The 22603-nt window shown below is 53.6% G+C and overlaps 1 protein-coding gene, 1 long non-coding RNA gene and 3 other non-coding genes across 5 annotated transcripts in view; 1 reads left to right on the forward strand and 4 right to left on the reverse strand.

The window, feature by feature from the left end:
* Positions 1 to 15316, forward strand: part of shank1 (SH3 and multiple ankyrin repeat domains 1) — a 34592-nt gene extending 19276 nt beyond the window's left edge. The window contains 15 exon segments of the mRNA XM_067231713.1: positions 2463 to 2545; positions 2623 to 2747; positions 3148 to 3283; positions 3461 to 3541; positions 7168 to 7176; positions 7528 to 7554; positions 7678 to 7734; positions 7992 to 8101; positions 8577 to 8697; positions 9431 to 9537; positions 9539 to 11587; positions 11589 to 12733; positions 13003 to 13008; positions 14118 to 15002; positions 15229 to 15316. Of these exon segments, the coding sequence (XP_067087814.1) occupies positions 2463 to 2545; positions 2623 to 2747; positions 3148 to 3283; positions 3461 to 3541; positions 7168 to 7176; positions 7528 to 7554; positions 7678 to 7734; positions 7992 to 8101; positions 8577 to 8697; positions 9431 to 9537; positions 9539 to 11587; positions 11589 to 12733; positions 13003 to 13008; positions 14118 to 15002; positions 15229 to 15316 (5029 nt within the window).
* A 5146-nt stretch (positions 15317 to 20462) lies between these two features.
* On the reverse strand, positions 20463 to 21733 carry LOC136939696 (uncharacterized). The gene is made up of 4 exons (XR_010875933.1): positions 21663 to 21733; positions 21172 to 21217; positions 20829 to 20868; positions 20463 to 20634 (listed from the first exon to the last, which is right to left on the reverse strand). It is a non-coding gene; the product is annotated as an uncharacterized lncRNA (long non-coding RNA).
* Positions 20718 to 20804, reverse strand: LOC136941352 (small nucleolar RNA SNORD88). The gene has a single exon (XR_010876495.1). It is a non-coding gene; the product is annotated as a small nucleolar RNA SNORD88 (small nucleolar RNA).
* Positions 20933 to 21024, reverse strand: LOC136941351 (small nucleolar RNA SNORD88). Its single transcript, XR_010876494.1, has one exon. It is a non-coding gene; the product is annotated as a small nucleolar RNA SNORD88 (small nucleolar RNA).
* Positions 21313 to 21401, reverse strand: LOC136941350 (small nucleolar RNA SNORD88). The gene has a single exon (XR_010876493.1). It is a non-coding gene; the product is annotated as a small nucleolar RNA SNORD88 (small nucleolar RNA).
* Positions 21734 to 22603: the final 870 nt, after the last annotated feature.

A 22603-nucleotide genomic window follows, 5' to 3' on the forward strand; every position in this document is an offset into this window, starting at 1 on the left:
CTGGCTGACTTGCTGACTGACTGGCTAGCTGTAGTTACAGTAGCTGTGTTACTATGGAGACTCTGGCTGGCTAGCTGGCTGACTGGCTAGCTGTAGTTACAGTAGCTGTGTTACTATGGAGACTCTGCTGGCTAGCTGGCTGACTGGCTAGCTGTAGTTACAGTAGCTGTGTTACTATGGAGACTCTGGCTGGCTAGCTGGCAGGCTATCTCGCTATCTGGCTGGCTGTGTAGCTAGACTGACCCACAGAAAGAGTCAAAAACTGAATGTCCATGTGATGGCCAGTGGTCAGGAAGTTGTCTCGACGAGACCCTCGATGCACCAAACAGAGGAGTCAGCTCCAACGTGCAGCGTCCCGTCTGGGAACCCTCTCATGACAGCTCCCTCGTGTAGTTTGGTGATAGCAACTGGAAACTGTTGATTATCATTATCTCTCTTGCTCATTATAGCTTATTTATTCATGAGGCTATTTCTGCAAAGCGGACAAACATAACCTATTTGCCATTTTCTCTCTATATTGACTCTACATATGAAGAATGTGATTTTCTTCTGTCGATGACTAATTCCATGTCATTAGATGGCCAAGCTTTGCATACGTTGGTCTCAAGCTTGGGCCTACACAAACTCCCTCAGTCCAGTTTCTGCTGTTGCTGAGGCAACCACCACTATCATATATAGCATCTTGTGAGAGAGGTTCTTCAGCATCTTTGGGCAGCAGGGCTAAGTCCAGCGCCATCTTACCTGCCTCTCCTGTGACACACACACATGCACATATACACACACACACATGCACATTTACGCACATGCACACACTCAATCACTCACATGCACGCACGCACGCACACACACACACACACTCACACACACACTTACAGCACCATCTGACAGCTGACTTCGGAAAGAGGACACAGGTAGTAGGAAGACAGGAAGTTCAGGGGCAAGAGCGTGTGGTTTCATTCACAGGTTTAAAACATCTTCAAACATCCTCCCTCATTCCAGCAGGCCTCTGATCCCCCCACCCCCACTCCTCCCCCACCCTTCCCCACTCCTCCCCCACCCTTCCCCTCTCCTCCCCCACCCTTCCCCTCTCCTCCCCCACCCTTCCCCACTCCTCCCCCACCCTTCCCCTCTCCTCCCCCACCCTTCCCCTCTCCTCCCCCACCCTTCCCTCTCCTCCCCCACCCTTCCCCTCTCCTCCCTCACCCTTCCCCACTCCTCCCCCACCCTTCCCCTCTCCTCCCCCACCCCCTGACTGAGGACTAAGTCTCCCTCCTGGTGCAGTGTGAATGTGCAGGGGTGAACGCCTCTTCCCTCCCCTCGCTCTGTCTCTCTCTCCTCTTTCCCTTCATCTTTTCTCTCTCTCGTTTCTTTCCCCAATGTCTTCTTCTCTCTCACTCGGCGAGTCTCTCCTCATCCTCCTAACCTTGCTGACTCTCTCTCTCTCTCCTCCTCTCTCCTCCTCTGTCCTCATCCTCCTAACCTTGCTGACTCTCCTCTCTCTCTCCACCTCTCTCCTCCTCTCTCCTTATCCTCCGAACCTTGCTGACTCTCTCTCTCTCTCCTCTCTCTTCATCCTCCGAACCTTGCTGACTCTCTCTCTCTCTCCTCCTCTCTCCTCCTCTCTCCTCATCCTCCTAACCTTGCTGACTCTCTCTCTCTCTCCTCCTCTCTCCTCCTCTGTCCTCATCCTCCTAACCTTGCTGACTCTCTCTCCTCCTCTCTCCTCCTCTCTCCTCTCTCCTCCTCTCTCCTCATCCTCCGAACCTTGCTGACTCTCTCTCTCCTCCTCTCTCCTCCTCTCTCCTCACCCTCCTAACCTTGCTGACTCTCTCTCTCCTCCTCTCTCCTCCTCTCTCCTCATCCTCCTAACCTTGCTGACTCTCTCTCTCTGCCCCTCTCCTCTCTCCTAGTGACTCTCTCTCCTCCTCTCTCCTCACCCTCCTAACCTTGCTGACTCTCTCTCTCCTCCTCTCTCCTCCTCTCTCCTCATCCTCCTAACCTTGCTGACTCTCTCTCTCTCCCCCTCTCCTCTCTCCTAGTGACTCTCTCTCTTCTCCTCTCTCTCTCCTCTCCCCCCCTCCCCTTTCTCCTAGTGACTCTCTCCTCTCTCTCCCCTCTCTCCTAGTGACTCTCTCCCCTCTCTCCTAGTGACTCTCTCTCCTCCTCTCTTTCCTCCTCTCTCCTAGTGACTCTCTCGATCCTCCTCTCTCTCCCCTCTTTCCCCCTCCACTCTCTCCTAGTGACTCTCTCCCCTCTCTCCTAGTGACTCTCTCCCCTCTTTCCTAGTGACTCTCTCCCCTCCCCTCTCTCCTAGTGACTCTCTCCCCTCCCCTCTCTCCGAGTGACTCTCTCCCCTCCCCTCTCTCCTAGTGACTCTCTCCCCTCTCTCCTAGTGACTCTCTCCCCTCTCTCCTAGTGACTCTCTCCCCTCTCTCCTAGTGACTCTCTCCCCTCTCTCCTAGTGACTACATCATAAAGGAGAAGACAGTTCTTCTGCAGAAAAGAGACAGCGAGGGGTTTGGCTTCGTCCTGCGAGGGGCCAAGGGTGAGGAAACGTGTTTCGGCCCAGCGTGACCCTGACCCCTGACCCCTGACCCCTGACCCCTGTGTCTCTGTCTGCAGCCCAGACCCCCATTGAGGAGTTCACCCCCACCCCGGCCTTCCCCGCGCTGCAGTACCTGGAGTCTGTGGATGAGGGAGGTGTGGCCTGGAGGGCTGGTCTGCGGATGGGGGACTTCCTCATTGAGGTCTGTGAGGTCTTGAGGCTGGCGCAAGCCAGGAACTGTGCTGTACATGCCGTCTCAACCCACTACTACGCCTTACTCTGCTGTACCTCTCTCTCTCTCTCTCTCTCTCTCTCTCTCTCTCTCTCTCTCTCTCTCTCTCTCTGTATCTCTCTGTATCTCTATTTCTCTGTCACTCTCTCTCTCTTTCTCTCTGTCTCTCTCTCTATCTCTGTCTCTCTCTCTGTCTCTCTCTTTCTCTGTCTCTCTCTCTGTCTCTCTCTCTTTCTCTGTCTCTCTCTCTGTCTCTCACTATCTGTCTTTTTCCCTCTCTCTCTCTCTCTCTCTCTCTCTCTCTCTCTCTCTCTCTCTCTCCCTTTCTCTGTCTCACACTCTCTCCCCCCCTCTCTCGCCCCTCTCCCAGGTGAATGGTCAGAACGTGGTGAAGGTGGGCCACAGGCAGGTGGTCAACATGATCAGACAGGGCGGCAACAGCCTCATGGTTAAGGTTGTCATGGTGACCCGCAATCCCGACATGGAAGAAGGCTCCAGAAAGAAAAGTAAGACAATGTTCAGAGTGCTAGGAACGATGAAGATGATGATGATGAGGAGGAGTTGTTGTTAATGAAGGGAGGTGATGATGAGGAGGAAGAGGAGTTGTTGAAGGGATGTTAGGATGAGGTGAGGATGAGGTGAGGATGAGGATGATGATGATGACTTTACTCTTTTTCCAACAGTCCCTCAGCAGAGCAAGAGACTAAACACTCCGGCCATCGCCCTGCGCTCCAAGTCCATGACATCAGAGCTGGAGGAGATGGGTAAGACTGCTGGGGGAGAGGGGGAGGATATTGGTAGTAACCAGGCAGAGAGCTTGGACTTGAGGCAGGAGTAGGTGGCAGAAGTACAGGCAGGAGTAGAGGCAGAAGTACAGGCAGGAGTAGAGGCAGAGGGCCAGAGGGGGGGGGGGGGGGGGGGGGGGGCAGCTGCCAACCATGGATGACGGTCTCAATGCATTTCACTGTTCTTTCAGAGGTTCCACACTGTCACTTCCAGCACCCCCACTACAGGTAATCCACCCCCTGATCCCTCCCACTCTCCGCCCTGTCGCCCTGCCCACCCCCTTCAACCCCTGTGCCCCCTGCACCCCTAGCCCCCAGCTCTAACCCCCCACACCGCCCTCCGCCCCGCACAGGCTCTCCTCTTCAGAGACTCACCCCGGAGAGTTTGTGTTGCCAAGGTAACACTGCAGGGGGGTGGGCGTCGCTCGGAGGGAGATTGTGGCGCCTGCTGCTGTCTGTGCTGAGCATGCTCAGTGAGGAGGGGATGATTTATGAGGAGAGACAGGTGCTCTGGGGCTCAACGTCCAGACTCTAGTTTCTCTGGTCTCTCTGGTCCCTCTGATCTCTCTGGTCTCTCTGGCCTCTCTCTGGTCTGTCTGGTCTCTCTCTGGTCTCTGTGGTCTCACTCTGGTCTCTTTCTGGTCCCTCTGGTCTCTCTGGTCTCTCTGGTCTCTCTGGTCTCTCTCTGGTCTGTCTGGTCTCTCTCTGATCTCTGTGGTCTCACTCTGGTCTCTCTCTGGTCCCTCTGGGCTCTCTGGTCTCTCTGGTCTCTCTCTGGTCTGTCTGGTCTCTCTCTCTGGTCTCTGTGGTCTCACTCTGGTCTCTCTCTGGTCCCTCTGGGCTCTCTGATCTCACTCTGGTCTCTCTCTGTTCTCTCTCTGGTCTCTCTCTGGTCTCTCTCTGGTCCCTCTGGGCTCTCTGGTCTCTCTCTGGTCTCTTTCTGGTCTCTCTCTGGTCTCTCTCTGGTCTCTCTCTGATCTCACTCTGGTCTCACTCTGGTCTCTCTGGTCCCTCTAGTCTCTCTGGTCTCTCTGGTCCCTCTGGTCTCTCTGGTCTCTCTCTGGTCTCTCTGGTCCCTCTCTGGTCTCTCTGGTCTCTCTGGTCTCTCTCTGGTCTCTCTGGTCCACCTCCTCTGTCTGAGCCAGCCCTCCCCAGCCCTCTGAGACAGCATGAGCACCCAGACCCCCCCACCCCCCACAGGCACAACCTAAACCTGACCCCACCCACACCTGTAAACCAGTGACCACCCCCCCTCCCCTCGTTTACCCAATTTAACTTTGCACCCCGATATAGACACCACATTACCACACCCTGATGCAGACCTAGGAAATTAATACTTTCATACTTCCGTAATCTACTCAATGACGCCAGCCAATACAATATTATAATAGACCTTCACCAACACACAAGACAAACATCCTGACATCTCACCACCTCGTACAGCAGGTACCAGCTCGTACAGCAGGTACCACCTCGTACAGCAGGGTACCAGCTCGTACAGCAGGTACCACCTCGTACAGCAGGTACCACCTCGTACAGCAGGTACCAGCTCGTACAGCAGGTACCACCTCGTACAGCAGGGTACCACCTCGTACAGCAGGTACCACCTCGTACAGCAGGTACCACCTCGTACAGCAGGTACCAGCTCGTACAGCAGGTACCACCTCGTACAGCAGGTACCACCTCGTACAGCAGGTACCAGCTCGTACAGCAGGTACCACCTCGTACAGCAGGGTACCACCTCGTACAGCAGGGTACCAGCTCGTACAGCAGGTACCAGCTCGTACAGCGGGTACCACCTCGTACAGCGGGTACCACCTCGTACAGCAGGGTACCAGCTCGTACAGCGGGTACCAGCTCGTACAGCGGGTACCACCTCGTACAGCGGGTACCACCTCGTACAGCGGGTACCACCTCGTACAGCAGGGTACCAGCTCGTACAGCGGGTACCAGCTCGTACAGCAGGTACCAGCTCGTACAGCAGGGTACCACCTCGTACAGCAGGGTACCAGCTCGTACAGCGGGTACCAGCTCGTACAGCGGGTACCAGCTCGTACAGCGGGTACCAGCTCGTACAGCGGGTACCACCTCGTACAGCGGGTACCACCTCGTACAGCAGGGTACCAGCTCGTACAGCGGGTACCAGCTCGTACAGCGGGTACCACCTCGTACAGCGGGTACCACCTCGTACAGCGGGTACCACCTCGTACAGCAGGGTACCAGCTCGTACAGCAGGTACCAGCTCGTACAGCAGGTACCACCTCGTACAGCGGGTACCACCTCGTACAGCGGGTACCACCTCGTACAGCAGGGTACCAGCTCGTACAGCAGGTACCAGCTCGTACAGCAGGTACCAGCTCGTACAGCAGGTACCACCTCGTACAGCAGGTACCACCTCGTACAGCAGGTCACACTGCAGTTCAGAGAAAGCAGGAACATGATTATCATATACCACCCCGCCTCATTTCATCATCAAGGTTTTACAGTCCTGTCGTATCTAAACAATGACATAATTTAAAATAATTAGGAAGTTGTTGAGGAGAATACTGGTTCATACTTGCTCCACAGTTTCAAGCTCTTCACTTATGTATAAGCTTGTTAAACCCTGTTCCCTCACGCATCCTAATGGAAGATGCAACTAGACAATACCCTCCTCACTACCTCCTAATCTCTCTCCAAGATAACTGAAACTTCCATTACTGGCGCAGAGGAACACTGAACCCTCAACCAAAACATAATAGTTAGAACGAAGAAACAGAATAATTAGTTTCTCTCAAGGAAGAGATAATCAGTTTGGGTAAACAATGCAAAACAATAAAATATGAAATGCCATTGCCATCTTTATTACAACCACTCCACACTCTACACAAACAGCCCCTGTGTTTTAGGTATGAAGGGCTGTTGGACCCAGTAAAGCAAAGCTCTGAATATGTCCATCCATAGTTAGAGGGGATCTCTCCCTGTGTCAGTCCATAGTTAGAGGGGATCTCTCCCTGTGTCAGTCCATAGTTAGAGGGGATCTCTCCCTGTGTCAGTCCATAGAGAGGATCTCTCCCTGTGTCAGTCCATAGTTAGAGAGGATCTCTCCCTGTGTCAGTCCATAGTTAGAGGGGATCTCTCCCTGTGTTAGTCCATAGTTAGAGGGGATCTCTCCCTGTGTTTCAGTCCATAGTTATAGGGGATCTCTCCCTGTGTCAGTCCATAGTTAGAGGTGATCTCTCCCTGTGTCAGTCCATAGAGAGGATCTCTCCCTGTGTCAGTGCATAGTTAGAGGGGATCTCTCCCTGTGTCAGTCCATAGTTAGAGGGGATCTCTCCCTGTGTCAGTCCATAGAGAGGATCTCTCCCTGTGTCAGTGCATAGTTAGAGGGGATCTCTCCCTGTGTCAGTCCATAGTTAGAGGGGATCTCTCCCTGTGTCAGTCCATAGTTAGAGGGGATCTCTCCCTGTGTCAGTGCATAGAGAGGATCTCTCCCTGTGTCAGTCCATAGTTAGAGGGGATCTCTCCCTGTGTCAGTCCTTAGTTAGAGGGGATCTCTCCCTGTGTTTCTGCATGTTTTAACCACTAACTCTGAGCTTCCTCCTCTCTGCTCCTGCCTGATGCAGTGGAGAGAGGTGAGACACATCTTCAGACTGTGCGTGTGTGTGTGTGCTCGTGTGTGCACGTGTGTGTGTGCTAGTGTGCGCGTGTGTGCTTGTGTGTGTGTGCTCTTGTGTTAATGTGTGTGTGTGTGTGTGCCCGGGTACATGCATCTGCATGTTGCATGTATTGATGTAAGTTTCTGTGCGCGTGTTTCTCGTCTTATTGAAAGCACTGCTGTGTGTGTGGGTGTCTGGTTTCTATATCAGTTGGAAGCATGGAGGGCAGAGACAACTCACTGGCATATATGGTTGTTATTCACTGTGTTGAGGAGATTGCAGTTGCTCATGTACAAAATCTTAAGTATCATTTCATCTCCCTGTAAGCTGCTACCCCTTGGAAAAAGAAATCAGGTGAGACATCATTATTATAGATTATAGATATCTAGTTATTTAGATCTTATAGTTTATAGAGATCTAGTTATTTCAGATCTACTTATTCACTCACTTACACTTCTCTCTTATGTGTCTCCTCAGAATTTGAATCTTCACAAGTTACAGAGAAGAAGAGGACAGTTTATCAGATGGCTCTGAGTAAGAATGTTTACAGTAGATCCTCTTACACTAAGAATGTTTACAGTAGATCCTCTTACACTAAGAATGTTTACAGTAGATCTTCTCAGAGTAAGAATGTTTACAGTAGATCCTCTCACACTAAGAATGTTTACAGTAGATCTTCTCAGAGTAAGAATGTTTACAGTAGATCTTCTCAGACTGCGCATCAAGCAACAGCCTGCCCTCCCCCCCCTCCCTTCCATCTCTCCCTCCCCCCCCGCCCCCTCCCCCCTCAGATAAACTAGATGAGATCCTTGCAGCTGCTCAGCAGACAATCAGCACCAACGAGGGGTCTCGGGCTCAAGCTCCTAAACGAGACAGGGGGCGGGGCCTTTACAGCAACGAGGTGGGTGTGGTCAGAGAGCCCTGCATCTGTGTGTGTGTGTGTACTTGAGTCCATATCTGTGTGTTTGTGTGTATATATGTGTATCTGTGTGTGTGTGTGTGTATGTATGTGTGTGTGTATCTGTGTGTGTGTGTGTGTGTGTTGCGCTTGTGTTCACTGGTGCGATTCACCTGTCACAAGGTTGAGAGGAACAGTTTGTCCAGTTGTGTTCCTATGGTAACACCCTCACATTTACGCGATGCACAGTTTAGGGAGAGTTTGATTAAACACTAGCACAAACAGCTTCTTATTTAACTACCCAACTACAGCACTGCACTGCTCCAAAGAAGCCATTATGCTCACTGGCTGGGGCATGAATAATGTAATGATTGTAATGCATTGACCTGCCATCTGTAGTGTTATGACTCAGTTAAACTATACCATCCTCCTAAAGCTGGTTTCCTGTCCTCTGTCTTACCTTGTATTCACTGTACAGCCAAGTTACGACCAATCAGGGATGGGGATGGTGTCGTCAGGGGCGGGGCTTGGCTACGATCGCTCCCAGTACGTATCAGGCCATGCCCCTCCTCATGGGATGCTGAGACAGAAATCCATTGGTGAGTCTGCCTGCCTGCCTGCCTGCCTGCCTGCCTGCCTGCCTGCCTGCCTGCCTGCCTGCCTGCCTGCCTGCCTGCCTGCCTGCCTGCCTGCCTGCCTGCCTGCCTGCCTGCCTGCCTGCCTGCCTGCATGTCTGTCTGTCTGTCTGCATGTCGGTCTGCATGTCTGCCTGTATGTTTGCATGTCTGCCTGTATGTCTGCATGTCTGCCTGCATGTCTGCCTGCATGTCTGCCTGCCTGCCTGTCTGCCTGCCTGCCTGCCTGCCTGTCTGTCTGCATGTCTGTCTGCATGTCTGTCTGCATGCCTGTCTGTCTGTCTGTCTGCCTGTCCGGCCCCAAACCCCATTTATCTTGATCTGTTGCTAGAGTTAGAAGAGTGTCTTGCTGGTGGTCTACAGAGAAAACACAGAATGTCTTCAGATGACCCTTGACCCACAGTGATAGTTGCGACAGGACAAACCACCATCTAACTGACCAATGGGAGGGCAGGATGACCAGGAAGCAGCCATCTGGTCACCAGCTCTCATGTGCTGTAGTTAAGACTTCCTGTTCTTCACAGCAGATATCTGACTGTACTCCTCTGTCATTCATGCTTCTGTACCTTTCGCTGTGCCCTCAATGTCTCTTCTTTCTCTCCCCTCTCTCTCTCTCTCTCTCTCTCTCTCTCTCCATCTCTCTCTCCCTTTTTCTCTCCCCCTTCCTCTCCCTCTCTGGTGTATCTGTGCATCTCAGGGGTGCCTGAAGAGGAGAAGCAGTACCTCAATCCTCCGTCCGTGAAGTTCGCTCGCAGCCTCTCTGTCCCCGGCCCAGAGGACATCCCCCCGCCTCCCACCACCGCCCCCCCCCGACCCCCCCTTCTCCTCCGCCCCCCCAATGGGCTGGCGGGGCAAGTCTTCCCAGCAGCCCTCCGTGTCCACCTCCACCTCCAGCTCTGCCCACTACCAGCTCTACTCCCAGTCCGTCCACTTCACCCAGGGGGGCCAGGAGAGGGCTGGGGGGCCCAACGCTGCCCCCGGTGGCGGGGGAGGGCCGGAGCACGCGGCCAACTACTCGCACGCCTCCGCCCAGAGCAGGACCGCCTCCAGGAAGGGGGGCTACCCCCCGGGGGACCCTGCAAGGGGCGGGGCTAAGTCCAGCGGCATGAGGAGGGGCCAAAGCAATGCCGTCCCCCCGTCCGGCGTTACCGCAGCGACACCCCAGCAGCAACAGCTGGGCTCCCAGAACCAGGCCCAGCAGCCAGTGCGGGGGGCCGGGGGGGCTCCCAAAGGGGGGGCCCGGAGGGGCAAGGGCCCCCTGGTGAAGCAGTCGAAGGTGGAGGACCTGCGAGGGGGCCAGGGCACCGTGGGGGGGAAGGTGCCCATGGAAAAGAGCTCCATCCCCATCCCGACTATCATCGTCAAGGCCCCCTCCACCAGCAGCAGCGGCCGCAGCAGCCAGGGCAGCAGCGTGGAGGCAGAGCACCCCTCAGCCGGGGAGGCCGAGGGGGCCAAGACCCCCCACGGACCCCCTCCGTCCACCCCGGCCCCCCAGCCCCCTGCCCCCCCATCTGTTCCCGCCCCCCCGCCCCCCTCGCTGCGCTCCCAGGAGAACCTGGACTTCACCAGCCAGTTCGGCGCCGCCATCGTGGGCGCGGCTCGACGCGATCGAGAACGCTTCCACGAGGCCCGCCGGAGGAGCGCCTCCTTCTTCATGTCTGCCGAGGAGGAGTTGGGGCCGGGGGAAGGAGGAGGAGGTGGGGGAGCAGGAGGGGGGTCCAGGATGCAGGCCTCCCAGCAGCTGAGTGCCCAGTCCGGGGTCCCCCCCCCTCGCCTGCGCCCCTCCAAGTCCATCGACGAGGGCATGTTCTCCGGAGACACCTTCATACACCACACTCGCAGCATGCCCCCTGCCTTCGGCCTGCCCGAGTACTCCTCCCCCGCCCCCGACTACCAGCCCAAGTCCGTGCCCCCCGACTTCTACGGCGCGGGGGTGGGCTCCGCCCCAGCGTCCGGGGCAGGCCGGCAGCCCTCATCCGCCACCACCTTCATCCACCCTCTGACAGGTAAGGTCCTGGACCCCTCGTCCCCCCTGGGCCTGGCCCTGGCCGCCAGGGAGCGAGCGCTGAGGGACGACGGGCGGATGAGGAGGGAGAGAGGGGCGGAGCCTCACTTCAGCCGGCAGATGTCCAGCGTGGGGGCGTTTCCCTCCTCCACCTCTGCCCCGCCCGCCTCCTCCATGGCCGGGTCCAGCTCCTCCTACCTGGTCACCTCCTCCTCGCTGGCCGCCACCACGCCCACCGTGGGCCGCCCGCCCTCGCCCAGGATCCTGCGGGGGGCCGGGGGGGTCTGGGGGGAGGAAGGGAGCGTGGGGGAGCGGGAGAGGGAGGGCGGAGGGGCGAGGGAGGGGCTGAGGGTAAGGTTTTCCGAAGACAAGACCGTTCACACCCACCACTACCAGCCCCAGGTCTACCAGCCCAGCCACAAGGAGAGGGAGAGAGACAGGTCCAGGGAGAGAGACAGGTCCAGGGAGAGAGACAGGTCCAGGGAGAGGGAGGGGTACAGCAGGAAGGTGGAGCAGCCAGCCCCCGCCCAGCCCCCCTCCCAGCAGCCTCGCCGCCCCTCATTCCTGAGGATGGAGAGCGATGCAGGCTCCTACGTCCTGTCCCTCACCCCTCCATCCCCCCCGTCTACAGCCCCCGTCCCCCCCCACACTCAGGGGGGAGGGGGGTCGGGGGGGAGTGGAATGATGGTCCTCCCCCCTCCGGCCCCCTCGGTCGATGCGGATGATGAGTTTGTCTACGCGGACCCTCTGCCCCCACCTCTACAGTTTGCTAACAGCTTCGACAGAGGCCTTGCGGGGACCTCAGGGTACCCGCGCCAGCAGCGCCAGACGGCCGCCCCGCCCCCGCCCCCTCCCCCCCCCGCCCCCGCCGCCCTCCCACAGAGAAGCGTTCCCGGGGTCTTACCCACCCCAGCCCTCCCCCCAGGCAGGGGACTCCACCGCCTCCAGCCTCACCTCCTACGACAGCGAGGTGGCCAACCTCACCCAGTCGGCCCCCTCCCCCTCCCAAACCTCCCCTAACCCCCAGCCCCCGCACTCCCCCTCCAACCTCCAACCCACCTCTCTGACAGGACCCCCGCCTCCCCCCTCCGTCTCCCCCCCGCCTCCCCCCACCTCCTATCACAGACCCTTCCCCCTATCCCACTCCCACCACCTCTACAACAGCACCCCCAACCCTGGCCGCTCTTCCCCCACCCCTCCCCCCCACTCCGCCGCACCTCCTCCGGCCTACCGCAGCACCCCCTCGTCCTCCGCCCCCCTCCGCGGCTCCTCCTCCTCCACCTCTGCCCCCGGGGGGGGGCACCGCACGGGGGAGCACCACCCTCCGGCCGGCAAGACAGGGGAGTCCCAGGAGACGGTGGTGGACTCTGGCATCGAGGAGCTGGACAGCCGCAGCAGCAGCGACCACCACCTGGACCGCATCTTGGCCCTGAGCGGGGCCGGGGCCAGGGACAGGCAGGAGAGAGCGGGAGGAGGGGGAGGAGACAGGACAGGACAGGGGGATCTCCTGGAGTCGTACATGAGCTACCTGGACGGACAGACGTTTGAGATGCACAACGCCACCGCCTCCACGTACCCCAAGAGCCAGCGCTTTAGGGAGGGCGGCCGGCAGACAGACCTCCGCAGGCAGACCAGCACCGCCCCGCCCTCCTTCCTCTCCCACAGGCGCAGGGAGGAGGACGAGGAGGAGGGGGAGGACGAGGAGGGCGAGGAAGAGGATGAGGGAGTAAGGGACGGCTACAGAATGAGAGACAGCCAGAACTTGGGGCGGCCCGCCTCTCCCTACCTGGAGCGCCCCCGCACCCCTGAGGGGAAGCCTCTGTGGGGGGACAGCCAGGGGGGCAGCGAGGGAGGGGGGCAGGCCTACCTGGAGGGGAGGAAGGTGTACCCACCGGCCTCCAGCATGAAGCCCAGCATCATCACTGAGCTCAACAGCAAGCTGCAGCAGAGAGGGAAGGAGAACTGGAGCAGCCAGCGACCCCTCGGCAGACACAGGTACACAGCCAGACATGCAGCCTGGGATACAGATGCTTCCTAGTGGCGCCACGCTTGTTTCGGTTTTGTACTCGTCCATGATGTTCAGCACTTGTGCTTGTTTCACCTGTGTGTGAAAGGAGTGGAGGTGTGAATGGTGTGGTGATGAATGTGCTGGTCGTTCGATCCCGGCAGTGTAGTGTTTGGTCATGGTGTGCCGTCTACACTGTGTGAACTTGTTTGATATCTTCTGCTTCTCCTCCATCCCACGTCTGTCTTTCGCCCGGCAGAAACAGGTAATGCCACTTCTCTCTCGTCTCTCCATCTCCACCATCCGTCACACCAAACATAAAACATGGACACCATCTTGAATTTACACAGGGGGGGTTTCCGACAGTAAGAGAGGAAAAAGGGGTCAGTTTTAACTCTACTCAGCATGTCATAAAGACTGCAGATTTACTCCCTCTCTCGCATAATATCCTGAAATTGTTAACAGTGCGATATCTATCATCTTAACTGATCCATCATCTCAGAACTGCCAACAGCTGGTAAATTGTGGGTGGAAATGTTTGATGAAGAGCTTCTCAGGGTGCAGGGTGTGTGTGTGTACAGTCAGACAGCTTCTCAGGGTGCAGAGTGTGTGTATGTACAGTCAGACAGATTCTCAGGGTGCAGAGTGTGTGTGTGTACAGTCAGACAGCTTCTCAGGGTGCAGAGTGTGTGTGTGTACAGTCAGACAGCTTCTCAGGGTGCAGAGTGTGTGTGTGTACAGTCAGACAGATTCTCAGGGTGCAGAGTGTGTGTGTGTACAGTCAGACAGCTTCTCAGGGTGCAGAGTGTATGTGTGTACAGTCAGACAGCTTCTCAGGGTGCAGAGTGTGTGTGTGTGTACAGTCAGACAGCTTCTCAGGGTGCAGTGTGTGTGTGTACAGTCAGACAGCTTCTCAGGGTGCAGTGTGTGTGTGTACAGTCAGACAGCTTCTCAGGGTGCAGAGTGTGTGTGTACAGTCAGACAGCTTCTCAGGGTGCAGTGTGTGTGTGTACAGTCAGACAGCTTCTCAGGGTGCAGAGTGTGTGTGTACAGTCAGACAGCTTCTCAGGGTGCAGTGTGTGTGTGTACAGTCAGACAGCTTCTCAGGGTGCAGAGTGTGTGTGTACAGTCAGACAGCTTCTCAGGGTGCAGTGTGTGTGTGTACAGTCAGACAGCTTCTCAGGGTGCAGAGTGTGTGTGTACAGTCAGACAGCTTCTCAGGGTGCAGTGTGTGTGTGTACAGTCAGACAGCTTCTCAGGGTGCAGTGTGTGTGTGTACAGTCAGACAGCTTCTCAGGGTGCAGTGTGTGTGTGTACAGTCAGACAGCCTCTCGTCTCTGTCCATGAGATATAACAGCCAGTTCTCCTCTGCAGGTTCTCCGAAGACACATCTGCTCTGAGTCCTCCCTCTGCTCGCTCCCAGTCCCCCTCCCCCGTGTCCCACTCCCAGCCCGCCCTCTCCCCCTCCCCCACCCCCACCTCCCAGTACCCCAACTGGACCCGCTCCCCGTCCCCCCAGCCCCCCGTGGCCCCCCAGCCCCCCCGCTCCCACTCGCCCCTGTCCCCATCCTACTCCCCCTACCCCACCTCCCCCAAACACCGCCCGGTCTACCGCACCAAAGCCCTGGAGTTCCAGTTCATCCCCAGTCGGGAGTCCAGGAAGGCCGAGTCGCACCACCTCCAGCGCCGCCGGGCCCCCAGCCCCCTCATCTCCCCCTCGGAGAGGCCCAAGGTGGGCCCCCCTCGCCCCTCGTCCCTGCCTCTCCTGCCCACCACGCCCTTCTACAGCAGCCTGTACGAGCTCCGCGGCTCCGTCACCCCTCCTTCCCCCGCCAACCCCTTGGGGGACCCCTACTTCTCCCCCTCCCCTCCCCTCTTCGCCCCCTCGGGCGCCCCTCCTCCCCCCAGCTCCTCTCTGGTGGTGTCCCGTTCCCTGTCCCCCACCCACTTCCTGTCCGGGACGTCCCCCCCGCCCCTCCACCCCCTCCCCCCTCCCCCCTGCCTGAGCTACCCCCACCTCCCTCCCCCGTCGCCCACCAAGCCCTTTGCCTCCAAGCCGCTGCCCTACTGGACGAAATACGACGTGGCTGATTGGCTGGGCTACCTGAACCTAGGGGAGCACAGGGAGCGTTTCCTGGACAACGAGATCGACGGCACACACCTGCCCTCGCTCACCAAGGAAGACTACCTGGACCTGGGTGTGACCAGAGTGGGCCACCGCATGAACATCGAGCGTGCCCTCAGGAGGGTGATGGACAGGTAGGACCGAGACCACACTCCCCGACCCCCGACGGCGCAAAACTGAAACCCTCCCCGTCGTGTTTCTAACCCTGTGATGGTCCCTCTCCCTGAACGCATGACCCTCAGGCAGCATGAACGCTGAGGCGGACCTGTTGGCCTCCGTGATTGGCTCCCGCGCTGAACGCTCACGCCGTGATTGGCTCCCGCGCTGAACGTTCTGTCTCCGCTCTTGTTTTATCCCAAGGGTTTCTAGCAGCCCCTTCCCCATCTCCGCCCTGTCACCCCGGAACGGACGGATAGAGAGGAGGAGGGATGACGAGAGCCGCAGCTGAAGAGGCAGAGAGAGAGAGAGAGAGAGAGAGAGAGAGAGAGAGAGAGAGAGAGAGGGGGGGGGGGGATGGAGTCAATGAGGGAAGAGGACACAACTGCTGCTATCCTGTGGTGACTTCACACAACAAATGAGGAAGAGACTATACTTTCTGGGGGTGGGGGGGGGCGGAAGGAGGGGGAACATCACTGGGGAGACGTGAGCAGGGGGGTGGAGACGTGAGCAGGGGGGTGGAGACGAGAGCAGGGGGGTGGAGGGTGGAGACGTGAGCAGGGGGGTGGAGACGAGAGCAGGGGGGTGGAGACGTGAGCAGGGGGGTGGAGACGTGAGCAGGGGGGTGGAGACGAGAGCAGGGGGGTGGAGACGTGAGCAGGGGGGTGGAGACGTGAGCAGGGGGGTGGAGACGTGAGCAGGGGGGTGGAGACGAGAGCAGGGGGGTGGAGACGAGAGCAGGGGGGTGGAGAAGGGCTGACGATCCATGGAAACACCTCCTGGGACACACACACACACAAAACCTCACCCACCCCACACCTACACACACACCCTCCACATACACACACACAACCCCACCCACTCACACACATACACGCACGCACATACACACACACAATATTACTCGTCCCTGCAAACAGTACACACTATGAAAACATACAGTAGAGACTGAGGCAAAACATATTATACTGACAGCAAAAAAAGTGTGAAAACTGAGCCAAATAAGTTAAGACCTACCATCTGAAGAAGAGTGTTACTTTATTCAGCTGGGCAGCTTTCCATGTTGCTGAGTCATGAGGAGAATAGTTCTTGTTAACGCTTGTTTTTGTTCTTTTTCTAGAAGCCATCTTGTTTGAGTTCTCGCTCCTGGGGGGGGGGGGGGGGGGAGGAGGGGAGGGAGGGAGGGAGGAGGAGGAGAGAGAGGAGGGGAGGGGAAGAGAAAGATGGGAGAGGAGGGTGAGGGGGGTTGTGTTTCAGGAGGGGAACCCCCCACCCTCCTGCAGCAGAGTGGTGGGTTCCCCTCCTGCAGCAGAGTGGTGGGTTCCCCTCCTGCAGCAGAGTGGTGGGTTCCCCTCCTGCAGCAGAGTGGTGGGTTCCCCTCCTGCAGCAGAATACAATCAATGTCAAAACTGTGTGAGAAGACAGATGAGATGGGACGGATCGTCACAAGAAGGTTTAGTAGTGAATGAAGGTTTAGTAGTGAGTGGAGGTTTAGTAGTGAGTGGAGGTTTAGTAGTGAGTGGTGCATGTTGAGTTTCTGAATCATCATGGAGCACAGCCCACCTGTCACTGGTGGATCTCTTGTAAGAGATCTTACAGGGAGGAATCTCTCTATCATCACTGGTGGATCTCTTGTAAGAGATCTTACAGGGAGGAATCTCTCTATCATCACTGGTGGATCTCTTGTAAAAGATCTTACAGGGAGGAATCTATCATCACTGGTGGATCTGTAAGAGATCTTACAGAGAAATCTATCATCACTGGTGGATCTGTAAGAGATCTTACAGAGAAATCTATCATCACTGGTGGATCTGTAAGAGATCTTACAGAGAAATCTATCATCACTGGTGGATCTGTAAGAGATCTTACAGAGAAATCTATCGTCACTGGTGGATCTGTAAGAGATATTACAGAGAAATCTATCGTCACTGGTGGATCTGTAAGAGATCTTACAGAGAAATCTATCGTCACTGGTGGATCTGTAAGAGATCTTACAGAGAAATCTATCGTCACTGGTGGATCTGTAAGAGATCTTACAGAGAAATCTATCGTCACTGGTGGATCTGTAAGAGATCTTACAGAGAAATCTATCGTCACTGGTGGATCTGTAAGAGATCTTACAGAGAGAAATCTATCATCACTGGTGGATCTGTAAGAGATCTTACAGAGAGAAATCTATCATCACTGGTGGATCTGTAAGAGATCTTACAGAGAGAAATCTATCATCACTGGTGGATCTGTAAGAGATCTTACAGAGAGAAATCTATCATCACTGGTGGATCTGTAAGAGATCTTACAGAGAAATCTATCATCACTGGTGGATCTGTAAGAGATCTTACAGAGAAATCTATCATCACTGGCTCTCAGAGAAAGAGCCCTCTCTGTAAGAGATCTTACAGAGAGGGCTCTTTCTCTGAGAGCCAGTCCTGTCTGGATGACTGTGCTCCCTGTTGAGCGGCTGCTGCTCCCACTGGTCACCAGGACCTTCAGCATTGTATTTTTCTCTCGCTTCTTGATAATCTCAAGTCTTATAACGGCATACCTGTATATACAGACTGGTCACTGTATTACACATCTGTAGCAAAAATAAGTGCCCAGACCAACAGCATAGAAAATGAAAACTCACATAGACACGCATACACACACACACACACACAACAACACACACAAACATATCACTATGGAAACAACAGTGCGCGCACATGCACTCATGCATACCCACAAGCATCCGTCTATGTTTGTGTTAGAATCAATGGGACACCTTAAATATACAGTATACACTATGTTTGGATCCTAGACTTAACAGTACACAAAAGAGGACTTTCGGTCGTCAAGGAAACATGTTACACGACACTGAAAACAGAACTTCTCTGAAGATTTAATCAATTTACTCTGAAAGACTTCTTGGATATTGAAACAACTGTTCTACAACTGTCCTAATGTTCTCTGTCCGAACGAGTGACAGAAAAGGAGAGGGGAGGGAAGGAGGACAAACTGCCAAATCTCCCTCTTCCCCAACCAACCCCCCCCCCCCATCTCCTTCCACAAACTGCGCTCTCTCTACAGAACCTTCTGAGGATGTGAGGGACTAACACCCAAATCACTGGGACTGGAGAGATATGCTAACAGCCATTTTAATACTGATTGTTCTTACAACAATTTTTAAACTTTAAATGGGTCTGGAATACAGCTACTGATAAGAGAAGAATTGTTACCATTATCATTAGTATCGTCGTCCTTATTGTTATGACTGCATCTGCTAGGAGCTGTAGTTCCCCTGCTCGCCTCCCCTGATGACATGGCGCTGTTGAGCATGTTATCGTTTCATCAACGCAATCCATTAATGCTGTCATGTGCAAATACCACATATTAATATCTTTACATGATCTTATAAAGGTAAAAATACAGAAGGACAAGGTCTTATATGTCACTATATGAAACGCAATCACACAATATTTAATCAAAAATAACCAGTGCAGAAGGATAGTACTGTAGCTTGAAGCTGACTAGTTTAAGGCAGTTGAATGTCCTTGCAAGGGACACAGGCTTCAAAGTAAAAGTGTGTTTTTATGAGTTAAATAGTTTGCTAGATGTCATAGATGACATGCTTCTTGTGAAGTGGAGATATAGAGCAAATACTGTTTATTTCTACTTCTGTGGTGATTGTGAAACATCAAAATCATGAGATGCGATTTATAAAAGTTTCCTTTTCCGAGAGAACAGATCTGTTGTATCTCCTCACCTGTGAGCAGTATCTCCTCACCTGTGGGCAGTATCTCCTCACCTGTGGGCAGTATCTCCTCACCTGTGGGCAGTATCTCCTCACCTGTGGGCAGTATCTCCTCACCTGTGGGCAGTATCTCCTCACCTGTGGGCAGTATCTCCTCACCTGTGAGCAGTATCTCCTCACCTGTGGGCAGTATCTCCTCACCTGTGAGCAGTATCTCCTCACCTGTGGGCAGTATCTCCTCACCTGTGGGCAGTATCTCCTCACCTGTGAGCAGTATCTCCTCAGTGTGCAGGAATATCTCACTCTCATCCACTCACCATCTCTTGGATTTAAGAACTGTGAACATAATAATAATCATGCTCCTTCCACACATGGCACTTTACATTATGCAGGAACTGAAAGGTAACTTGATTGGGGAGAACGCCAAATCAATAGCTTTTGGAAAATCTCTGTATTTCTGTATCACATTCATGCCAAAACTTTCAGTTTCCCGGACATGGATTAAACCTAGTCCTTGACTAAAACCCTTTTCAGTCAAGAACTTCATTGAAGTTTTCTTACTTTAAGACTTGGCTTAATCCATGTCTAGGGAACTGGGCCTAGAACTTTCCATGATCCCTAAAAGGGCATTGCTTCACTGTCCCATAGTCCTACTACTGTTGCTGAACTCAAATATAAGGGCTCTTCCATGACCTCCCTCTGCTTCAAAACACCCCGCCCCCGCTCTCTCTCTCACCGTCTCTCCCTCCTTCCCTCCTCTCTCACCGTCTCTCCCTCCTTCCCTCCTCTCTCACCGTCTCTCCCTCCTTCCCTCCTCTCTCACCGTCTCTCCCTCCTTCCCTCCTCTCTCACCTAGGAGTCCTGAAGCATGCCTCGGTTCATATCGCATGAACGCTGTCACCGTTTTACATCTTCCACTCACGTCTTCTTTTGACAGCGTAAAAGTGGGGACTTCAGATCAGAATGCTGTACATTCACACCGGCAGTTTCCTCTGCGGATTCAGTGGTTTCCACATCCGCCAGGACCATAACTACACTTATGCAAGTGATATAGCAATAAGGACGATGACAATCACGCTCATCCTAATTATGGTTTAAGATGTGTATACAAAAAAACTAAAGTTCTAAAGAATCTCTGTCTTCCAAATAATGTTTATCATGAAAAAGGTACAATTTACGTTATTTAGCTGAAGTGCTTTCTATACAGCCCTTCTCGTTCCCCCACCCTCCAATCACCTTCCAACACAACTGTGTGCGTCACATGTTTTAGTATCACAACCTCAGACAGCAGCAGCAATGTGCCAACAGGCCACATGTTTATACAACTTATCCTCACTGCATTAGTTATCAATGTTCATCTAAAGGCTTCATCAACTCTTCTGGTTTGACCCCAGTTTATTTGAGTGGACAAATGTGCAAGACTTTCCCCATCTCAGCCGCGTCATGTGACAGAGACATGCGCGGTTCTGGAGACATGCACCACTCTGAAGGAATTGGTCTGGCTGTATAGAAAGCATCTTGTTTACGTTTAAGAGATCTTTTAAAAATGAAAATATGAACAGATGAGCTTACTTACAGAATATATATGTATATGTTATATACATATACACACATTCATATAAATATATGAATTTCAAATGTTTTAAGAGATGAATAATAAATTGTTAGAATTATAATAAAGATGCAGAAATACAAGTACAGTGTTGCGTCTCATTTAGAACTCTTTATTTAATTTTCAATGACAAATCTCAAGGTGTTCAGTACATAGTTTGACCAGTCATAGGACATCATATGTTGTGCATCAACTTCTCTGAAGCAAGGCCAGCTTCTAAACCAGGTGGCTGTCTCACTCCAGGAACACACAACACCACATACCTTACCTGCAAAAGAAGAAAAGAGGTTATAAAAAACAGATTCAGAGGAAGGAATTACATAAACCACCTCAAAAGGTATTGATTTCAAAGGTCTCCTCAGGTTCTGCCTTGTCAAGAGCAGAGCTGCACTTAGTCGTCATGCTATCAGAGCCCAGTGCTGAACATCACAGGAGCGACAGGTGGGAGCAGGTGAAACTCACCTGATAAGAGAACAGCTGGACAACAGCTCCAACACCATCTCTGAAAGACACAGGGGCGAGATTAACACAGCTGCGACCACACCACCCAGACCTCAGCACGGTAACCTCTCCTCAGACTCCGGCTTGTCAGGGCCGGAGATGCACGTTGTCGCCACGGTAATTCAGAGCCCAGTGCAGTACATCATTGATGGAGAAGGCAACTTTGATTTCAATTGATTTAGTCCGGTAAATAACATACTAGTTTAGTTGTACTCATCAGAATAATTTGAAAGTGTACCACACAGACGTTTCTGATTATTGGTTTATAGCTACATCTAGTGGTTAATGGGGGTCATGTTTCTACCTGATCTGGTTTCCTGGCGAACTCCCGTTTGCTACACCGGCAACATCTGAAAAGGGAAAACAAAGTACGGCATGGATGGCATTCTCAATGCGTTATGAATTTCCTTTGCCAGCCGATTCTCTAGATTAGCATAGCGTTTAGCGTGTCCTCAGACTCTGGCTTGTCACGGCCAGAGATGCACTTTGTCGCCACAGTAATTCAGAGCCCAGTGCAGAACATCACGGGACTCATTCACACAACGCGGTAAAGATAATTGTTACTACATGTATTGTTACTACATGTGACTTCAGAGGGGCTAGCTGGCTCGAATAATTAAGATTTAGACAGGACCGTAGACAGTTCAAGCCAGCTAGCCAACTGGCTAGGTAACGAACTGGTTAAATTCGATAATAAATAACGTTTTGTAGCGAGATTAATGAGAGCAAATCACAGCACCAGTAGGTAAACAATAACTACGGATACACTGAATTAAAGACCCCAGTTCATTCTACCTTCTAAAGGAATCTTCACATGGAACACACTGGAAGTTGGACGCACACGTGTCCAGCCTGCCGTAGTTAGCTAAGGAAGAAAGGCCGTACATCAAAGATGGCCGATTTTATACGACAGTTTCTAAGAAGGACCCTACTGCTGTCTATAACGGTCGCCTTACCAAAAATATTTATTTTCTCCCACATATTTGGCTAATAATTAAAAACTTAACATGTACAGAAATTAACCAGGCCACTGCATACATTTAAGCATTAAACTCTTTATGCATCCAATTGTATTTTTCCAAATGTCACCACCTTGTAATTTCAAGGGTGTTTGAATAATTTGTTTGGTCGTTGACATGACTCACGCAGCCTTCCTTGTTTTTAACGAGGTGGTGGCGGGCACCACACAATACAGAGTCTGACTCACAGTTTCAGCTGTTTTATTCGTGAAATGACATGTCCTGACAAGGCAGAGCCCACAAGTGTTGCATAGCTAGGCATGAGGTAACTAGGAATGTGCTCTTGAGTATGGCTCCCCTGTTCAAAGTTGCCCAGCTTCTCCCTCTCTCTCTCTCTCTCTCTCTCTCTCTCTCTCTCTCTCTCTCTCTCTCTCTCTCTCTCTCTCTCTCTCTCCACTAACACACGTAGCATGTCCACCGGATGTCGCAGCCAGCTGTGGCAGACCCCCTGGGGAGCGAGGGAGGGAGAGAGAGAGGGAGAGAGAGAGAAAGAGAGAGAGAGGGAGAGAGAGAGAGGGTGGGAGAGAGGGAGAGAGAGAGAGGGTGGGAGAGAGGGAGAGAGCGAGAGGAGAGAGAGAAGAGAGGGAGAGAAGAAAGGGTGGGAGAGAGAGAGAGAGAGGGAGGCTGGTGTTTCACTTATCTCAACCGAGGAGTCTGAGTGATTTTTGGGGGAGTTTTCAGTAAATAATATAAAATGATAAAATGACTGTATTCACA

The sequence above is a fragment of the Osmerus mordax genome, chromosome 3 (genome assembly GCF_038355195.1).
Source record: "Osmerus mordax isolate fOsmMor3 chromosome 3, fOsmMor3.pri, whole genome shotgun sequence".
NCBI classification, from domain to species: domain Eukaryota; kingdom Metazoa; phylum Chordata; class Actinopteri; order Osmeriformes; family Osmeridae; genus Osmerus; species Osmerus mordax.